The following is a 19,636-nucleotide window of genomic DNA, read 5'->3' on the forward strand; positions in this document are numbered from 1 at the left end:
AGACCCGGCGTGGCCAAATAAATAAATATTAAAAAGAAAAAAATGAAGGAGTTAAGCCTTTAATCACTTACTGTGATGGTATAAGCAAGAGGCTTAAACTGGAGAAAGCACTGACTCCCCTTGTTCCACTTTCCCTCTTGGAATGGTGCGCTGGTTGAGTGTCAAGTGGATCAGCATAGGCTTGGGGGTCAACTCGTTGTTGAGGGAGCCCTGAACAAAAAGGCCCAGAAAAAGCCTTTTATGGACCCTGGGGTCGGGAGGGAGGGTGAAGGGGAAGGACTAAGAGTGGAAAAGTACCTGAGACTGAGAGTGGGTAAAGCCTCTTTGAGGTTCCCCTCCTTCTCCATATGGAAGCTCAGCAGAGGTGACTGAAGAAGACCTCTGCCCAAGGCCTCAGATAAAGAGACCTAGGAATGAAGGTGCCTGAGCTAGGAATGCAAATATGTGAAAGAGAGTGGCCGGCCAGGTGACCTGAGACCTTGACTCAACCCCCCTCAGAGACTTCCACCCAGGCTGGTGTGGGGAGGGCAGCTTTCCTGGTATGGCCCACCAGGGAAAGCCTTTGTCATTGTCTATGGTTCAGCCTCAAAAATCACATGTAGGTTTTTAACCAGGAGCTGGACTCCTCAGTACTTCTACTATTTTTAAAGATTTAAGTAGTCCCATGTTTCCGCATACATGTCATATAGATTCCTGTAAGCAATAGGATACTTTATTGTTAGTACACAAATTATATTTTTTAAAATGACAAGTGATACCAATAAACTACCTTTTGGTTTGTTCTAGTTTATAGTGGAAAGACCCGTCAGGTCTGAGTAGGAAAATAAATAAGAAAGGAAAATCTCTACCTACTCGCCACATCCCACCTCCAAACTCCTTAGCATGGCTCTTGAGAATCTGACCCCAGAGCATCCAGAAGAGAGTTAGTGTCCTAGTGGAACCTCCCTGGGGTTTAGTTGCTTCATCTGTAACATGGGGATAGTAGAGTGGTTGTTGAAATGAAAGCAGTCAGCAGGACATAACAGGTAGATGTGAGCAATTATTATTACTCTTCTGATGTCCTTTCTCACCACTCTTAAGTAAAATTTCTTGCTCAGATTAAAAGGTATTAAGTAAAACTATTTTTTCACTCTTTGTGAATAGATTTCATCCATTAGACAGAAATCAGAGTACCTGACATTATTGAGTGGTGAGTATATATAAGGCATTGTGCTGGTAGCTACCTGAGACAGTGCTGCTTTTATTATCCCCAGGATCAAGTAGCCTGCCCAAGGTCTCACTGTGAGATTTGGCCATGCTGAGAACCATATCCAGGATGTGTGACTTTAGCTGTTGGGCCTGGTTGTGCCACTGTGAGGGTGCCATCATCCCCATATCTTCAGCTCTCATCTTAGAAAAATTACATTCTCCTCTGTGGCATCTGTGGGGCCTGAGTACAGTTGTTCAGAACTCAGAGCTAGCTTTATTTTTCAGAGTCACAATCCATAATAGAAAGCATGATTTAAAAATACTGTGAGTGGGCTTCCCTGGTGGCGCAGTGGTTGAGAATCTGCCTACCAGTGCAGGGGACACGGGTTCGAGCCCTGGTCTGGGAAGATCCCACATGCCGCGGAGCTACTAGGCCCGTGAGCCACAACTACTGAGCCTGCGCGTCTGGAGCCTGTGCTCCGCAACAAGAGAGGCCACGATAGTGAGAGGCCCGCGCACCGCGATGAAGAGTGGCCCCGCTTGCCGCAACTAGAGAAAGCCCTCGCACAGAAACGAAGACCCAACACAGCCAAAAATAAATAAATAAATAAATAAATAAATTTTAAAAAAAGAAAAGAAAAACACTGCCTGTGCTTCACCTTCAAAGATGAGCAGGTGGTGACGGGCCCAAAAAAAGTTTAAAAAAAAAAAAAAATACTGTGAGTGACACCAAGTCTTTAATGTTTTCTTCTTAGAATTGTATAGTCCTTAAGCTATGGATAACAGCGATGATTTTTTGAATGCTTACTGTGTTTTATTCATGTATTATCTCATTTAATCCTCCCCAAAACCCTACGGGATAGGCACTGTTATTATCCCTGTCACATGGATGAGGAGGCTGACTTAGAAAGGGAGCTAAGTGGAGGGACCTGAATTCAAACCCGGGCAAACTGAACTTTAGGCCTTTGCTTTTGTTAGCACACTGCACCTCTCTCCATCCTCAGTAGAGCCCCGAGTTGAACCCTAGTGTTTCTCACTCCAGCATAAATTTTCTTCGCCACTGCACTATTCTATTCATAGGTTTCTTTGGATTTTTTTTCTCCACCGGATTTCTTTTAAAAGTACACCTATCTCCAGCCTAATACTTTAAATTTATTCACAGAAAAACAGTTTGTAGAGTGAAAAGGTATTGAGCAAAAGGATTCATTTATTTCACCTGGAGTATAAAGTTTGTCATAGCTCACACTTATGTGTTGGATGAAAGAAGGTGGAGATGTGTTGGTGGCTAGAGGAGGGAGATGACAAGAGTCATTTGCTGTTAAGGAAGAAGAAGGCAGGCAAGGGTGTGAATCCTAGAGGGCCGCTGAAACACTGACCTGCCATTGGAATCCTGCCTCAGAAGCGTGGCCGTTGTGGAGAAGTCTCCTCAGCTAAGGCAGAGCTTAGCCAGACCAACCCTCCCCCCAGAGGGCAGTCATCGCTCAGAGGTCTCTATGAGGACAGGGACTGTGTCTGTGTGCCACACTGGAGATGCTTCAGAAATGTTTATTGAGTGAATGAGAGAATGGTGATAGTGAAAAACAGAGTCTATTGCAAAGATCTTTGCAAAGTCTATTGCAAAGTCTGTTGCAGAGGGATGACCTCAGATTGGCAGCAGACACTGACATTTCTCTTTCCTCCTGGCCTGTGACTTTGGCTTCTTTAATGTTGCCTTGACATTATTTGAGATAAATCACTAGCTAAAAAACAAGAATTGTACCCCTTAAATGAATGCATTTATTTTACCTGGCTTTCCTGTTGAATCCAGTTGAGATAATATTATTTGTTTTAGGAAAAGTCTCTAATAGTGGTAATCTTTTAAGCCAGTTGTGACCACCCACTTTCCTTTTCCTTCTCCCCAGCATGCAAGTGCAATGGGCACGCGTCGCTGTGCAATACCAACACGGGCAAGTGCTTCTGCACCACCAAGGGTGTCAAGGGGGACGAGTGCCAGCTGTGAGTACCACACTCCCGGGACTCCTGCCACAGGCCATACCTCATCAGGGAGGGCCAAGGGGCTGTGAAACTGCCTGAACCCCAAGAGCCACCCTTTTCTCTGGGCCTTGTTGCCGTGGGCTCTGAGGGATCCCAAGTTGATTGATTTGAAGTTTTGCCCTTTCTCCTTCAGATAGGTGTAATTTAGTCACCCTCCATACTGGGAAGGTTGTCAGTTTAGCAATAATTCCTTAATGGCTCTTTAAATCACAATTTTATGTTTGAGTGACACTGACAGTTCCTTGCTTGCTGACTTGGATTAGTCTTTTAACTTCACTAACAACTTGATTTTTGTCATATCAGGAGATTTTCCTAAAAGATAGAGTTAGAAGAGCTAGTATTCCAGGACAGTATTTTATTTGGCATTTTGGTTGTCTAATAGAGAGGTCATCTTGCCTTTAACACACCCTCCCTGTTCTAGCATTTTCCTTGGTGAAGTATGTCAAACATTTTCCGGGGAAGAGTTTGGGGTTCCCATCCATGAGGATGCAAACAGCATCAGGCAGATGTGGGGATTCAGCCCTGGCTGTGCCTCCACTGAGTAGGGTGCTGTTGAGGCAAATCACTTAACTGTGTTAAGCCTCATTTTACCCATCTATCAATATTGAGGCTAGTGGTAATTGTTTTTAGTGTCCTGGTGAGTTGAAACAAGAGAGATTGTTCCCCAGTTTCTCTGTGCCTCACCAGAAAACCTCATAAAATAAGCTCTCAATTTAATTTTTAAATCTAGGTTCCTTTAAATAGAAAAATGTAATAGAGCAAAATTAATAACCCCTGCCTTCAGTTAATGGTGTACAACAAAGAAATGAAGTGTAGATCTAGTGAAAGACTTTCTCTTTAGGAAATTTTAAATATAAACAAGTGCTGATAATCACTCTAGATAAAAAGACACAACATCCTTGTATTATTTATCTGGCAAAAGTGCTTCACCCAAGCTTTCCCCTCCTTTCCTCACAGTTCATAGCTATTGTGCCTGCCTGAATCACTTTGTAAAGTGGGAGCCTGGGTTTTACTGATGTTCATAGATGATATTTATGAGGAAATTAATAATTCTTTTTTACTAGAACTTATTTTTTTCTCCAGACTGATGAACCATGTCCAAGGGTTGTTTTTTGTGTTTTGTTTTTTAAGTGATTCTTGGTTTTTAGCCTTCTCTCACTTGTATTTAAAGAACAGGTTCAATTTATCCAGGAAAAGTGAAAAATGAATATATGAAAAATGTTTTTATTTTTTTTCAATAACAGCTCTGATTTTATTGCAGTAATAAAAACAGACAGCTAGATGGCCCTAGGAGAAAAACACATGTAAGATAACCGTTCTTCCACTTAGCCACCATTTACATCTTGTGCCATAATCTCATCTAAACAGTTTGCCTTTGCCACAGTCTCATCTACACCCACACATTCCAAAATGGATAAAAACTTACTACTTTATTAGCAACTAACCACAGGTAAATCAATTTGAAAACTGTTTTAACTGCACTTTTAGAAGACTATTTAGTCCATACAAAAGTGAACATGTGTTTTTCATGATAATAAATAGGATCTAAATTTTATTTTATTTGAATTTATCTCATGTGCTTTGGCAAATGTTTATCAGTTGGTGGTGGTGTGAACTGCTGGGCAGTCAGCATTGAAAATGAATGCAAAGTCTTGTTAGTCCATCTGATTTGAGTAACAGTGAAGAATGTAATTATACTGACTCAAAAACTGGTAGTTTGGGCTTCCCTGGTGGTGCAGTGGTTGAGAATCTGCCTGCCAATGCAGGGGACACGGGTTCGAGCCCTGGTCTGGAAAGATCCCACATGCCACGGAGCAACTGGGCCCGTGAGCCACAACTACTGAGCCTGCGCGTCTGGAGCCTGTGCTCCGCAACAAGAGAGGCCGCGACAGTGAGAGGCCCGCGCACCGCGATGAAGAGTGGCCTCCGCTCGCCGCAACTAGAGAAAGCCCTCGCACAGAAACGAAGACCCAACACAGCCAAAAATAAATAAATAAATAAATTTTAAAAACAAAAAAAACTGGTAGTTTATATAAAAAGATCTACTTGATTTTAAAGTGAATGTAGATTCTAAGTAACAACAGAAAATAATCTTCATTTTTTTCATTTTTTTCCCCCAGATGTGAAGTAGAAAATCGATACCAAGGAAACCCTCTCAAAGGAACATGTTATTGTAAGTGTTTTTGCAGTTCTCATTTGTCTAGAAGCAAAGTAGTTCAGTAAAACATTATTTTCTTTAACATAGTTTGAGAATGATAAGTGCTATAGGAATATAGTAACCACCCATAGAAGTGTCGCCTAATTTGATGTGTTACATTCTATTAAATTTAATACATATGGAAATACTATTTTAAGCTGCTTTAATTCTGGTTGTGGTTTATATCAGTATGTCCATAGCAAATATCAGGGAAGAGTACAGAGATACACGTCTCTGGCTTTCCTGATTTACGTTCTCTTGAAACCTTATTTCATTTGCCATTATCTGGTTGGGGTCATTGTATGTCATATTTTAGGATCGATCAAAAACAAAATTCTTAAAATATAGTTGAAGTTATTCTCTCTGAAACTGATTTGTGTTAACCACCTCTCTAGGAACTAATATGTAAAATAAAATATCTAGTGACTAACTTACAGTGAATGGTAAATCTGGCAAGGTGACCAGGTCCTTATGGGTAAATGCATTTTCTTCTTGTAGGAGAATCCACATACTAGGTCAGATTATGGAACCAGAGGAAAATGAGCTAATGTTTTCACATTCTGCTATAATTATATACTGGCTTTTCTGGGTTAAATAATGTCCCCTCAAAATTCATGTCCAGCTAGAACCTATAAATGTGTTTTTCTAGAAAAAAACAAGAGAAAAACTTCATGACCTTGTATATGGGAAAAGGTCCTTAGATGTGATTCGAAAAGCACAATTCATAAAAGAAAAACTCGTTTATTAGGACTTATCAAAATTTAAAACTTGTGTTTTTAAAAAATACTGTTTAAAAAGTAAAAAGGGACTTCCCTGGTGGCGCAGTGGTTAAGAATCCGCCTGTCAATTCAGGGGACACGGGTTCAATCCCTGGTCCAGGAAGATCCCACATGCCACGGAGCAACTAAGCCCGTGCGCCACAACTACTGAGCCTGTGCTCTAGACCCCGTGAGCCACAACTGCTGAGCCTGCATGCCACAACTACTGAAGCCCACGCGCCTAGAGCCCATGCTCCAAAACAAGAGAAGCCACCACAGTGAGAAGCCCACACACCGCAATGAAGAGGAGGCCCCACTCACCACAACTAGAGAAAGCTCACGTGCAGCAATGAAGACCCAACGCAGCCAAAAATAAATTAATTAATTAATTTTAAAAAAAGTAAAAAACAAGCTACAGACTAAGGAAAATGTTTACAAAGCGTATCTTTGATTAAGAGTTTATATTCAGAATATATAAAGAACTCTTACAACTGGATAAGGGGACAATTTCAGTTAAAAACAGACAAAGATTTGAATAGACATTTCACCAAAGAAGATAGACGAATTGCCAATAAGCACATGAAGAAATGTATAACATTGTTAGACATTTGAGATATGTGTATTAAAACCACAATGAGGGGGCTTTCCTGGTGGCGCAGCGGTTAAGAATCCACCTGCCAATGCAGGGGACAGGGGTTCGAGCCCTGGTCCGGGAAGATCCTACATGCCGCAGAGCAGCTAAGCCCCTGTGCCACAGCTACTGAGCCTGTGCTCTAGAGCCCGTGAGCCACAAGTACTGAGCTCACGCACCACAGCTGCTGAAGCCCGCCTGCCTAGAGCCCGTGCTCTGCAACAAAAGAAGCCACCGCAATGAGAAGCCCATGAACCGCAACGAAGAGTAGCCCCCGCTGGCCACAACTAGAGAAAGCCCGCACGCGGCAACAAAGACCCAACGGAGCCAAAAAAAAAAAAAAACACACAGTGAGATACACCACTAGAATGACTAGAATCAAAAGCCAATACAGTGGCTTAATAGAAGACAACTGGATTCTCATATATGCTTCTGCATTCAATCTGTTGCACTATGTCTCTTTGGTTAAAGTACACACACAAAAAACCTGGCCCCACCAGACATATAGTTAGAAAAGGATGGAGTGTTTTAATAACCTTTTCAGGTAACTGGGTATTATCCTTTGATACCATATCAAAACCAGGCAACCGGTCATTTCTTAAAGGTTAGTTTATAAAGTGAAACCTGAAACCATATCAATTAATTTTTTGTAATCTGGTACCTTATATTTCTCTGTCTTGAAAAATAAAAGCCAATACCAAGTTTTAGCAATGATGTGGAGAAAGTGAAACCCTTATAAATTTTTTGTGGGAATATAAAATGGTTTTCCACTTTGGAAAATCATTTGGCAGTTTTTTGAACAGTTAAAAATAAACTTACCAACAACTCCCCATTTCCCTCTTCCCCTGCCCTCTAACAACCACCATTCTACTTTGTCTATATGAATTTGACTATTCTAGGTACCTCATATAAGTGGAAATATACAGTATTTGTCTTTTTGTGATCCATTTATTTCATTTAGCATAATGTCCTCAAGGTTCATTCATGTTGTAGCATGTGTCAGAATTTCCTTTCTCTTTAAGACTGGGTGATATTCCATTGAATGTATATACCACATTTTGTTTATCCATTCATCTGTTGATGGACACTTGGTTTGCTTCCACCATTGGGCTATGATCTCTTTGGCTGCTATGAACATGGTTGTACAAATAGCCCTTCAGGATCCTACTTTCAGTTCTTTTGGTATATACTCAGAAGTGGAATTGCTGGATCATTTGGTAATTCTATTTTAATTTTTTGAGAAACTGCCATACTGTTTTTCACCGCAGCTGCACCATTCCTACCAGCAGTGCACAAGGATTCCAATTTCTCCACATCCTCACCAACACTTTTTTTGGTGGTAGCCATCCTACTACAGGTGATGTGTTATCTCATTGTGGTTTTGATTTGTATTTCCCTAATGATCATTGATGTTGAGCACCTTTTCATGTGCTTATTGGCCATTTGTATATCTTCTTTGGAGAAATATCTATTAAGTCTTTGCCCATTTTTAAATCGGGTTGTTGAATTGTGCATTACTTCTTAGAATTAAATTATACCATCTTTAGCCAGTAGGCTCTTTTTCAAGCTATGTTCTTTTGCTACATTACATTAGTCTTTGAATGCTTTCTTGCTTTCTAGAATAAGATAACTGAGGCACATATTCCTTGCCCCAAACCTGGAATCAACCATTTTTACTTGGAGTCTTGGTTTCTTTTATACCATTAATTTATAGCTTTGTATCTTTAAGCATAAATAGATGCTCAATTAATATTTGTAGGTAAGTTAGCTTGGAGCCTAAAATCTCAACCAGGGTCATGATACAAGGAGGTTTTGGTGGGTTAACTCAAACAAAATGACATTGCCCACAGACTTTGCCAAAAGTGCTTTCCTGGCTGTCGAATATTTATGAGAAAATCAATCTGTATCTCTAGAGACCTATTCTGTTTTGTTTTGTTTCAGTTTTTAAATACATATTTCTTTCTTTCAATAGATACTCTTCTTATTGACTATCAGTTCACCTTTAGCCTATCCCAGGAAGATGACCGCTATTACACAGCCATCAATTTTGTGGCTACACCTGATGAAGTAAGATTTAAAAGTCTTCTTACTTTGTTTTGAATTTGTGTGGAACTTTTTCTTGGTCACTATGGATAGAAGCAGTGCCTTAGCAGCGGTCTCCAGAGTGGAGTCCACAGGATGATGTTTAGAGGTACAGGAAAGAAATGTTAGAATCTACATTTATCTCCTTTCTATTTAAAAGGTGAGATTTACCATGTTGTTAAGATTTACCATGATCTGATATACAGAGTGACATTGACTCCACACATACTTGGTTTGCCCATCAGCCCATCACAGCCCCATACAGGAAAGGAGAGGAGACTGCAAGGGGAACTTCCCTGTTAGGGGGGCAGTGTCAGAACCCAGATTTACTCTCTCAGAATGGAAATTAATACCAGTGATGCAAGGCAGAGGTGACACTTATGCTCCTAGAATGAGTTGTTATCCTCATTAAGAGGTAAAAACAGTGACGAAGTCAGCCAGAAATAATTGAAATTACTAAGGTAACTATTTGAAATGTATTTTTATATCTACTGTTGTTAATGGTAAACCCCAGCCTGCCATAAGGTATTACCTAGAGGTAAAAGGGAGCCAACACAGCATGACATTTAAAAGTAAAGCATCTAGAGTATGAACATGCACCTATATGATTTCTTCAGTGAAATATAAAGTCATTTAATACCTCCTCTGGTACATAATGAAATTTTACTAAACCTGATGGTAAATTATTTAGAAGCCTCCTGGGAGGTTTCTTATTTCTCATCAACATACACAAAGCCATTTACCATTACAAAAATACAATAAATGTGACAAATAATACATGGAAAACAATATGATAATAAGCCAAAGTGTATTCCTTTGATAACAGATGTTATCAGCAAGCACTGCTAAATTTAAGAAATAAATAAATCAGTAGTAAAATGAAGTCCAGTGTGGGATGTTTACAATTAAATGAAAGTAAGATTTGTTTTTTGTATTCCACTTCAATGATAAAATTAAGAAGAGATGTACTAGAGAAGATACATTCTCCTGAGTGAATAGCTTTTTAAGTAAAAATAATAAATGACTTTCAATGAAAATGTTTTGTGGAAAAACTGTGTTGGTATATCATTTCAGTGGCTGTACTGACCAGAATTTTTTTTTTAATTTTTTAGAATAAGGCTATAGCAAAAGTACCACACATGAAATTTATTTATTGCCTTGTTTCTCTTATGACAGAATATTTAATAGTTACACAATGTATGTGTCCTGTCTTTTACAAAAGCACCAAGATTTCAAGGTTATTAATCCTTTCCAGGGAAAGAAGTAATCGCTAGTAATGTGCTACCAGCAAATATTAAAAAATAGGGCATTCCCTGGCGGTACAGTGTTTAGGACTCCATGCTTCCAACTGCAGGGGGCACGGGTTCGATCCTTGGTCAGGCAACTAAGATCCCACATGCCGTGACGCCTCTAAATAAATAAATAAGTAAATAAACACTTGAGCTGTCCCTTTAAGAGGATGGTGAGGCCTTATCAATAAATGAGAAGGTAACTGCTTTATGAGAGAAACTTCTGGTTTGGAGATCACGTTTTGGAAATAGCTGTTTGGAAATGCTTCCATTGTTGTAATTTTTGTGCTGTAAAAACTATCAAAAGAATACTCTTTAAAATCTCAATTTTCTAACCTGTTTTAAAAATCTTTCAATGTGAAGAATTTCAGCAGGATTGGATTCAAAAATTTAAAACACAACATCTGACTCATTTGGAAAAACAATTTTTTGACCCCAAGAAAGAGATTTATTAGCCAAATTTCAGGGAAAACTAAAAATTAGTATCATGATTTACCCAACACAGCTGACAGTGCTCTTCTTCCAGCTGGCCCAACACATTCCTCAGAGATACCTTTTTCAGTCATTAAAACCAAGAGTCACAATAAATTAAACTAGTCTTCAAACTGCTGTATCTCTAAGTGGTATACAAAGTTTTCAAAGGTAATAAAACATATTCTGTCATATTTCTCTTGAAGTAATATTTTTAGTGAGAAAAATGTTCTTAATCATGGGTGAAGACAATTAAAAGTTTTTAAATTTAGTTTATTTCAGCTTTATGTGCTATTCCTTAAAAACCACTTCCATTTTGGAGAACTTTACACTGTATATAATCTATGGGTTCAGAAGTACATAGGTTTGATTTATAAGTTAATATAAATTGAGACACTTGACCAAGTGTTTTACTCTTCAGACATTTGGAAAGGGCTGCCCAGAGGATCCTTAAGAGGCTGATTCCCTAACATAGGTCACAGGATGTAAGTCACTGTGCTCTGGTGAGGGTCTTTTTAAAAGATACTTTTTCATGGAGTTAGGCATTTGATAAAGCATTAAATCCCATATACTTTTTAAAAAAATTTAACTAATTAATTTATTTATTTGTTTGCACTGGGTCTTGGTTGCAGCAGGCGGGCTCCTTAGTTGTGGCATGAGAACTCTTAGTTGCGGCATGCATGTGGGATCTAGTTCCCTGACCAGGGATCGAACACGGGGCCCCTGCATTGGGAGCACAAAGTCTTAACCACTGTGCCACCAGGGAAGTCCCTAAATCCCATATACTTTTATGGGAGGGAAATGAAATTTGTTTTGGATATAGTGCTTATGTTAAGGTTAGAAATTTTGCCAACTATTCTATAAGCATGAGTTTCTCTTAAGACATTAAAATATCTTTTTGTAATTAAGAAAGTTGAGAGTAGTAAAATTTAACTACTGCTTTCTTTTAAAATCAGGAAACTGTTAACAATAATTCATTTTCTAATTATTTGTACATCTCATCAGCAAAATAGAGATTTGGACATGTTCATCAATGCCTCCAAAAACTTCAACCTCAACATCACCTGGGCTGCCAGCTTCTCAGGTAAAGACATACCTAGAGAAAACCTTCCGAGTGGAGATAATTGATTGAGAAAGAGTTGAGAAAAGGGGCTCTGGAGACAGACAGATGGGTTTGAAACCCACTTTTGCCACTTATTAGCTGGAAGACCTTGAGCAAGTGTCTAAAATCTCTCTCTAGACCCTTAGGGTTATTCGTCTTAAAGAGAAGGTAATAATACTTATACTGTAGATTAAATTTGGCTATACCTGTCAGTGCCTGCCATGGTATCAAGATCAGTACATGCTCACGACCCCTGCCCTACTACCACCATTAATACCATTGCTGCAGCCTCTGCTGTGGCGCTGCCATCATCATCTCCATGCTTCAGAAGTGAAAAATGCAATTGACTCAGTTTCAAGAAATGGAAACATTTTTAATAGAATGAGATTTTAGTAGGTACAGGGGAAAATGTACTTTGGGAATTAAATAAAGCTCTAAGAGCACAGCTTTTGCTGTCTTGTTTATCTTACAGTGATTTACTAAAGATCTTCTGAGCAGAAAATCTAAAGAAAGAAAGGGTGGCCCTGATGTAGTGGTTAAGAATGTAGCTCAGCGGACCTAGATTTGAATTCTCCCTGTTACTTGTTTTCTGAGCCAGTTTCCGCAGGTATGAAATGGTGTAATAAAAACACCCAGCCATGTAGAATGTTCTGAGGATTAAATGAGATAATGAAGTACTCAATGTAAGTGCTAGAAACATGGGATATTCTCATCAAATGGTAATTATGTTTCATCATCATTATTACTATCACAATACTGTTTTTTGGTCAAAACACAATCAATTAGACTGAAACAAAATAAAAACATTACTTTGCACATCACTTTGTGTTCATCATATCTTAAAAGATTGTGTAGAATTCAGAAAAGGTTCAGAAACTTGCAGTGAAGAGAGGCCTTTAAGAAAAAGTCTGAATTATCAGAGCCTTTGTTTGGAGAAAGGTGGCATCCCTGAGTATGTGATTGATTTACAATGACAGTCTCAATGAGGACCAGCCAGTCTGGCTTCAGTCACAGGATTTAACTCAGACATGGGAAAAGCCTATTTCATGAATCTTTATAAACACTAGAATTCCTGGCTGAGGGACAATGTGGACTGTTGAAGGACTGCCTGGGAATAGGATAGGTTTATATCAGATTGGGGGGATTTAGAGTCAGTTGTAGCTGGTAGCAGAAGGGACTGAGTGACCGCTAGAGCTCCTTCCTCCCTGCTGCTGTTGAGACTTGCAGTCACTGCTAGTTAAAAAGTGAGGGCTGAATCCGTGTCCCTGGTATGGGGGATCTAGAGCACTGCCAAACAGGTTTAAGGGGGCAGTGCAAAGCAAGGGAAGTGTTGTGGGCAGAGTGAATGCCATTGCTTGTTAATAGGATTCTAGTGGTATCTGGATTTTCAAAGCCACATGTAGCCTGTTTCTGTGGGAGGAGTTGTAGGGGATCCTGGTAAAGCCATTTGGGTTAAGGGCATAGGCTTGTGTATCAGCCCTCCCAGCTTCAAATCCCAACTCTACTTCCTGGCTATGTGACCTGAGCCAAGTTACTTAATTTTCCTGAACCTGAGTTTTCTGATGTGTAAATGAGGATAATAGTTGTTAGAATTAAATGAGATTGAGCTCTTAAAGGCCATTTCTGGAACATAGTGTTTAATAAATGCTAACTATTATCATTATTATTAGTGAGGGCAGATTCGGTCCCCAACAAAAGTCTCTTTATTTCATTCTTTTCTTCCTAACAGCTGGAACCCAGGCTGGAGAAGAGATGCCTGTTGTTTCAAAAACAAACATTAAGGAGTACAAAGATAGTTTCTCTAATGAGAAGTTTGATTTTCGCAACCACCCAAATATCACTTTCTTTGTTTATGTCAGTAATTTCACCTGGCCCATCAAAATTCAGGTAAGAAGTGCTTTTTAGTCTTATACTTGCAAAGATGGTGAAATGTCTGTAGTGAAACTAAATTCACTAATCTGTAACTTGCAGTAAATGAGATGTACAATATTAATATTGTTTTGCCGTTGTAATATCTGTGGTAAAGGAGTGCTGAGCACATACCATAAAAGAAGATTGTAGTGGGGCTGCCTTAAATCACTTATGAAGGAAATTTATAAGCACTTTTTAAAATAAATTTATTTTTATTTATTTATTTTTGGCTGAGTTGGGTATTTGTTGCTGCACACGGGCTTTCTCTAGTTGCAGCGAGCGGGGGCTACTCTTTGTTGCGGTACTTCTCACTGCGGTGGCTTCTCGTTGCGGGGCACAGGCTCTAGGTGCATGGGCTTCAGTAGTTGTGGCACGTGGGCTCAGTAGTTGTGGCTTGTGGGCTCTAGAGCGCAGGCTCAGTAGTTGTGGCGCACGGGCCTAGTTGCTCCGCGGCATGTGGGATCTTCTTGGACCAGGGATCGAACCCGTGTCCCCTGCATTGGCAGGCGGATTCTTAACCACTGTGCCACCAGGGAGGTCCCTGTAAGCACCTTTGAAATCAAGTTGATATATAACAGATTTGGTAATTACAACTGTATTTATTTCTTCATTAAGGACTTGTCACTAAAAAGCCTGTAGAGCTACACAAAGAGCTTCAATTCTGGAATGAGAAAGGTGTATATAAATGAAGCAAACACACATAACCAGTGAAAGCTGGAGTATGGAAAGTGCCATATGAGAAGATCCCCAAAATGCTATCAGGTTTTAAAGGAGCATAGGATGGAGGGTAATGGAGACACAGTGGGGGACAGTATAAGGTCACCTTAAGGGTTTAGGCCTTATAGTCAGACAGATGCAGGTTTGAGTCCTGGCTTGCTCTTGTACAATTCCTGTAGCCTCTCCACGACTCAGATTCTTTGTACATGTGACCTGAAAGGGTAGGTCTAAGGGTTCATGTTGCCTGCTGCAGCCACTGCTGCTATCAACCTGCTCCTTTTCTCTGTTCCCAGGGGACCAGTGCACTCCCTCTTATCCAGGCTTGACCCATGGCCCCATTTGTGCTCTTTATAAGCATCTGCCACTATGTCTTTGAGGCCTTGCCTCAGTACTTTCTGCTTTAACCCCCTTCATTTTGGGTAAAGGTGTAGAGTTCCGGGAAGGGTGGACTTTTGTTTGTTTGTTTGTTTAATTTATTTTTTATACAGCAGGTTCTTATTAGTTATCTATTTTATACATATTAGTGTATATATGTCAATCCCAATCTCCCAATTCATCCCACCACCACCACCCCCCTTTTCCCCCCCTTGGTGTCCATACGTTTGTTCTCTACATCTGTGTCTAAGCGTGGACTTTGGAACGACTGGTTCACCTTTAGCCGTGGAAACGTGGTCACTAGACTGGGGCTCTGACTGCTTGCCAACTTTCAGTAGCGTGATCAAGTCGCCACTGATCATTTGGGATGGGCTTGAAATCTGGTTCTGGTGGGTATGTGTTCATGCCTTGGGACTGTAACTAAAGAGCAGTCAGTCACTCTTTTCCTTTCTGGAATGTGGAGGACAGGCTCTGTGTTGTATTTTTTTCTCACCACCCTCTTTTTCTATTTAGATGGTCCACAGATTTGTTTATCCTCTAATCTGCTTCTTCCTTTGTTCTTGCACACTCTCTGCTTCCCTTCCCAGCTAGCCTTCTTGTAAGCATTGACCACACTCCCTGTTTGTTTCCTCTTATCCATTCACCCATCAGCCTGCAACAGTCTGCCTTCCTCCTTCACCACATGCTGAAGCTGCCCGCCACGGTGGACTCTAGTGACTGAATTCTTTAGTCCCCTTCTCCTTCTCATTGCATGATTTGAGTCAGTATCTTTCCTGCCTTCCTGGTCCTTTCCCTCATTCTCTGGCCTGTCTTTTTAAGGAATCTTCCTTAAACACTGAGGTTGTCTGAGATTCAGGCCATGGTTCTCCTCTGTTTTTATCCCACTTGTAAGACTTATTGTACTACTTCTGTACTGGTGATTCTCAGTACTCTGTCTTCAGCCCTGCTTACACTTGAACTCCAGACCAGTGTTCTTGGTTGCTGCCTAGGCATCTCTACCTGGCCATTCACAGGCTCCCTGTACTCAGGGAGTCATTCTTGTGATCTTAGCCCCAAACCCTGTGCTTCCTTTCTGGTGAATGGCACCACTATTTGTCCTATTGCATAAGCCAGGACCCTGGAAATTATTTGCATTTCTGGAATAAACCTGACTTGGCATGATATATGATTTTTTACTTTATGTGTTGCTGGACTCAGTTTGCTAATATTTTGGTTAGAATTTTGTATCTATCTCATGAGTGAGAAAGTCCGGTAATTTTCCTTTCCTGTCTTTGTTATGGTTTTTATATCAAAGTTAAACAAACCTTTATTTATAAATTGAGGAGTTATCTCTCTTTCTCATTTCTGGAAGAGGTTATATAAGATTAGAATTATATGAACCTTGCATACTTGATAGATCCCTCTTGTAAAATCATTTGATTCTGGTGTTTTATTTGTGGAGTTTTGTTTTCTTTTTTAACTGCTGATTCAACTTCTTTAATAGCTACGGGATGTTTTGGATATTCTCTCTCTATTTGCATTACTTAAGGTAATTTTTTCTAGATGTTAATTTATTTCATATGTTTTCAAATGTATTGACACAAAGTGGTTCACACTGTCCTCTTTTCTAATCTTGGCAGCATCTGCGCTTAAGTGTATTGAATCATTTACTTAAAAATGGTTAAAATGGTAAATTTTATCTTAATATATATTTACCCCAATTTTTTAAAATTTAAAAAAACAGACCAGAGGGCAGACAGCAAAAGCAAGAAGAACTACAATCCTGCAGCCTGTGGAACAAAAACCACATTCACAGAAAGATAGGCAAGATGAAAAGGCAGAGGGCTATATACCAGATGAAGGAACAAGATAAAACCCCAGAAAAACAACTAAATGATGTGGAGATAGGCAACCTTCAAGAAAAAGAATTCAGAATAATGATAGTGAAGATGATCCAGGACCTCGGAAAAAGAATGGAGGCAAAGATCGAGAAGATGCAAGAAATGTTTAACAAAGACCTAGAAGAATGAAAGAACAAACAAACAGAGATGAACAATACAATAACTGAAATGAAAACTACACTAGAAGGAATCAGTAGCACAATAACTGAGGCAGAAGAACGGATAAGTGACCTGGAAGACAGAATGGTGGAATTCACTGCTGCGGAACAGAATAAAGAAAAAAGAATGAAAAGAAATGAAGACAGCCTAAGAGACCTCTGGGACAACATTAAACGCAACAACATTCACATTATAGGGGTCCCAGAAGGAAAAGAGAGAGAGAAAGGACCCGAGAAAACATTTGAAGAGGTTATAGTCGAAAACTTCCCTAACATGGGAAAGGAAATAGCCACCCAAGTCCAGGAAGCGCAGCGAGTCCCATACAGGATAAACCCAAGGAGAAACACACTGAGACACATAGTAATCAAATTGACAAAAATTAAAGACAAAGAAAAATTATTGAAAGCAGCAAGGGAAAAACAACAAATAACATACAAGGGAACTCCCATAAGGTTAACAGCTGATTTCTCAGCAGAAACTCTACAAGCCAGAAGGGAGTGGCATGATATACTTAAAGTGATGAAAGGGAAGAACCTACAACCAAGATTACTCTACCCAGCAAGGATCTCATTCAGATTCAATGGAGAAATCAAAAGCTTTACAGACAAGCAAAAGCTAAGAGAATTCAGCACCACCAAACCAGCGCTACAACAAATGCTAAAGGATCTTCTCTAAGTGGGAAACACAAGAGAAGAAAAGGACCTACAAAAACAAACCCAAAGCAATTAAGAAAATGGTCATAGGAACATACATATCGATAATTACCTTAAACGTGAATGGATTAAATGCTCCAACCAAAAGACACAGGCTTGCTGAATGGATACAAAAACAAGACCCATATATATGCTGTCTACAAGAGACCCACTTCAGACCTGGGACACATACAGACTGCAAGTGAGGGGATGGAAAAAGATATTCCATGCAAATGCAAATCAAAAGAAAGCTGGAGTAGCAATACTCATATCAGATAAAATAGACTTTAAATTAAAGAATGTTACAAGAGACAAGGAAGGACACTACATAATGATCAAGGGATCAATCCAAGAAGAAAATATAACAATTATAAATATATATGCACCCAACATAGGAGCACCTCAATACGTAAGGCAACTGCTAACAGCTGTAAAAGAGGAAATCGACAGTAACACAATAGTAGTGGGGGACTTTAACACCTCACTTACACCGATGGACAGATCATCCAAAATGAAAATAAATAAGGAAACAGAAGCTTTAAATGACACAATAGACCAGATAGATTTAATTGATATTTATAGGACATTCCATCCAAAAACAGCAGATTACACTTTCTTCTCAAGTGCACATGGAACATTCTCCAGGATAGATCACATCTTGGGTCACAAATCAAGCCTCAGTAAATTTAAGAAAATTGAAATCATATCAAGCATCGTTTCTGACCACAACGCTATGAGATTAGAAATGAATTACGGGGGAAAAAACGTAAAAAACACAAACACATGGAGGCTAAACACTACGTTACTAAATAACCAAGAGATCACTGAAGAAATCAAAGAGGAAATCAAAAAATACCTAGAGACAAATGACAATGAAAGTACGACAATCCAAAACCTATGGGATGCAGAAAAGCAGTTCTAAGAGGGAAGTTTATAGCTATACAAGCCTACCTCAAGAAACAAGAAAAATCTCAAATAAACAATCTAACCTTACACCTAAAGGAACTAGAGAAAGAAGAACAAACAAAACCCAAAGTTAGCAGAAGGAAAGAAATCATAAAGATCAGAGGAGAAATAAATGAAATAGAAACAAAGAAAACAGTAACAAAGATCAATAAAACTAAAAGCTGGTTCTTTGAAAAGATAAACAAAATTGATAAACCATTAGCAAGACTCATCAAGAAAAAGAGGGAGAGGACTCAAATCAATAAAATTAGAAATGAAAAAGGAGAAGTTACAACAGACACCGCAGAAATACAAAGCATCCTAAGAGACTACTACCACCAACTCTATGCCAATAAAATGGACAACCTGGAAGAAATGGACAAATTCTTAGAAAGGTATAACCTTCCAAGACTGAAGCAGGAAGAAATAGAAAATATGAACAGACCAATCACAAGTAATGGAATTGAAACTGTGATTAAAAATCTTCCAACAAACAAAAGCCCGGGACCAGATGGCTTCACAGGCGAATTCTACCAAACATTTAGAGAACAGCTAACACCCATCCTTTTCAAACTCTTCCAAAAAATTGCAGAGGAAGGAACACTCCCAAACTCATTCTATGAGGCCACCATCACCCTGATACCAAAACCAGACAAAGATACTACAAAAAAAGAAAATTACAGACCAATATCACTGATGAATATAGATGCAAAAATCCTCAACAAAATACTAGCAAACAGAATCCGACAACACATTAAAGGATCATACACCATGACCAAGTGGGATTTATCCCAGGGATGCACGGATTCTTCAATATACGCAAATCAATCAATGTGATACACCATATTAACAAATTGAAGAATAAAAACCTTACGATCATCTCAATAGATGCAGAAAAAGCTTTTGACAAAATTCAACACTCATTTATAATAAAAACTCTCCAGAAAGTGGGCATACAGGGAACCTACCTCAACATAGTAAAGGCCATATATGACAAACCCACAGCAAACATCATTCTCAATGGTGAAAACCTGAAAGCATTTCCTCTAAGATCAGAAACAAGACAAGGATGTCCACTCTCACCACTATTATTCAACATAGTTTTGGAAGTCCTAGCCATGGCAATCAGAGAAGAAAAAGAAATAAAAGGAATACAAATTCGAAAAGAAGAAGTAAAACTGTCACTGTTTGCAGATGACATGACA

The 19,636-nt window shown here is 39.3% G+C and overlaps 1 protein-coding gene across 1 annotated transcript in view; it reads left to right on the top strand.

Moving 5' to 3' along the window:
* ATRN (attractin) overlaps nt 1–19,636 on the top strand; it is a 159,026-nt gene that overhangs the window by 92,453 nt on the left and 46,937 nt on the right. The window contains exons 20-24 of the mRNA XM_061209629.1: nt 3,090–3,183; nt 5,343–5,395; nt 8,781–8,875; nt 11,656–11,734; nt 13,482–13,639. Coding sequence (XP_061065612.1) covers nt 3,090–3,183; nt 5,343–5,395; nt 8,781–8,875; nt 11,656–11,734; nt 13,482–13,639 — 479 coding nt within the window. The remainder of the gene's footprint in view (nt 1–3,089; nt 3,184–5,342; nt 5,396–8,780; nt 8,876–11,655; nt 11,735–13,481; nt 13,640–19,636) is intronic.

The sequence above is a fragment of the Eubalaena glacialis genome, chromosome 13, assembly GCF_028564815.1.
Source record: "Eubalaena glacialis isolate mEubGla1 chromosome 13, mEubGla1.1.hap2.+ XY, whole genome shotgun sequence".
Taxonomy (NCBI): Eukaryota; Metazoa; Chordata; class Mammalia; order Artiodactyla; family Balaenidae; genus Eubalaena; species Eubalaena glacialis.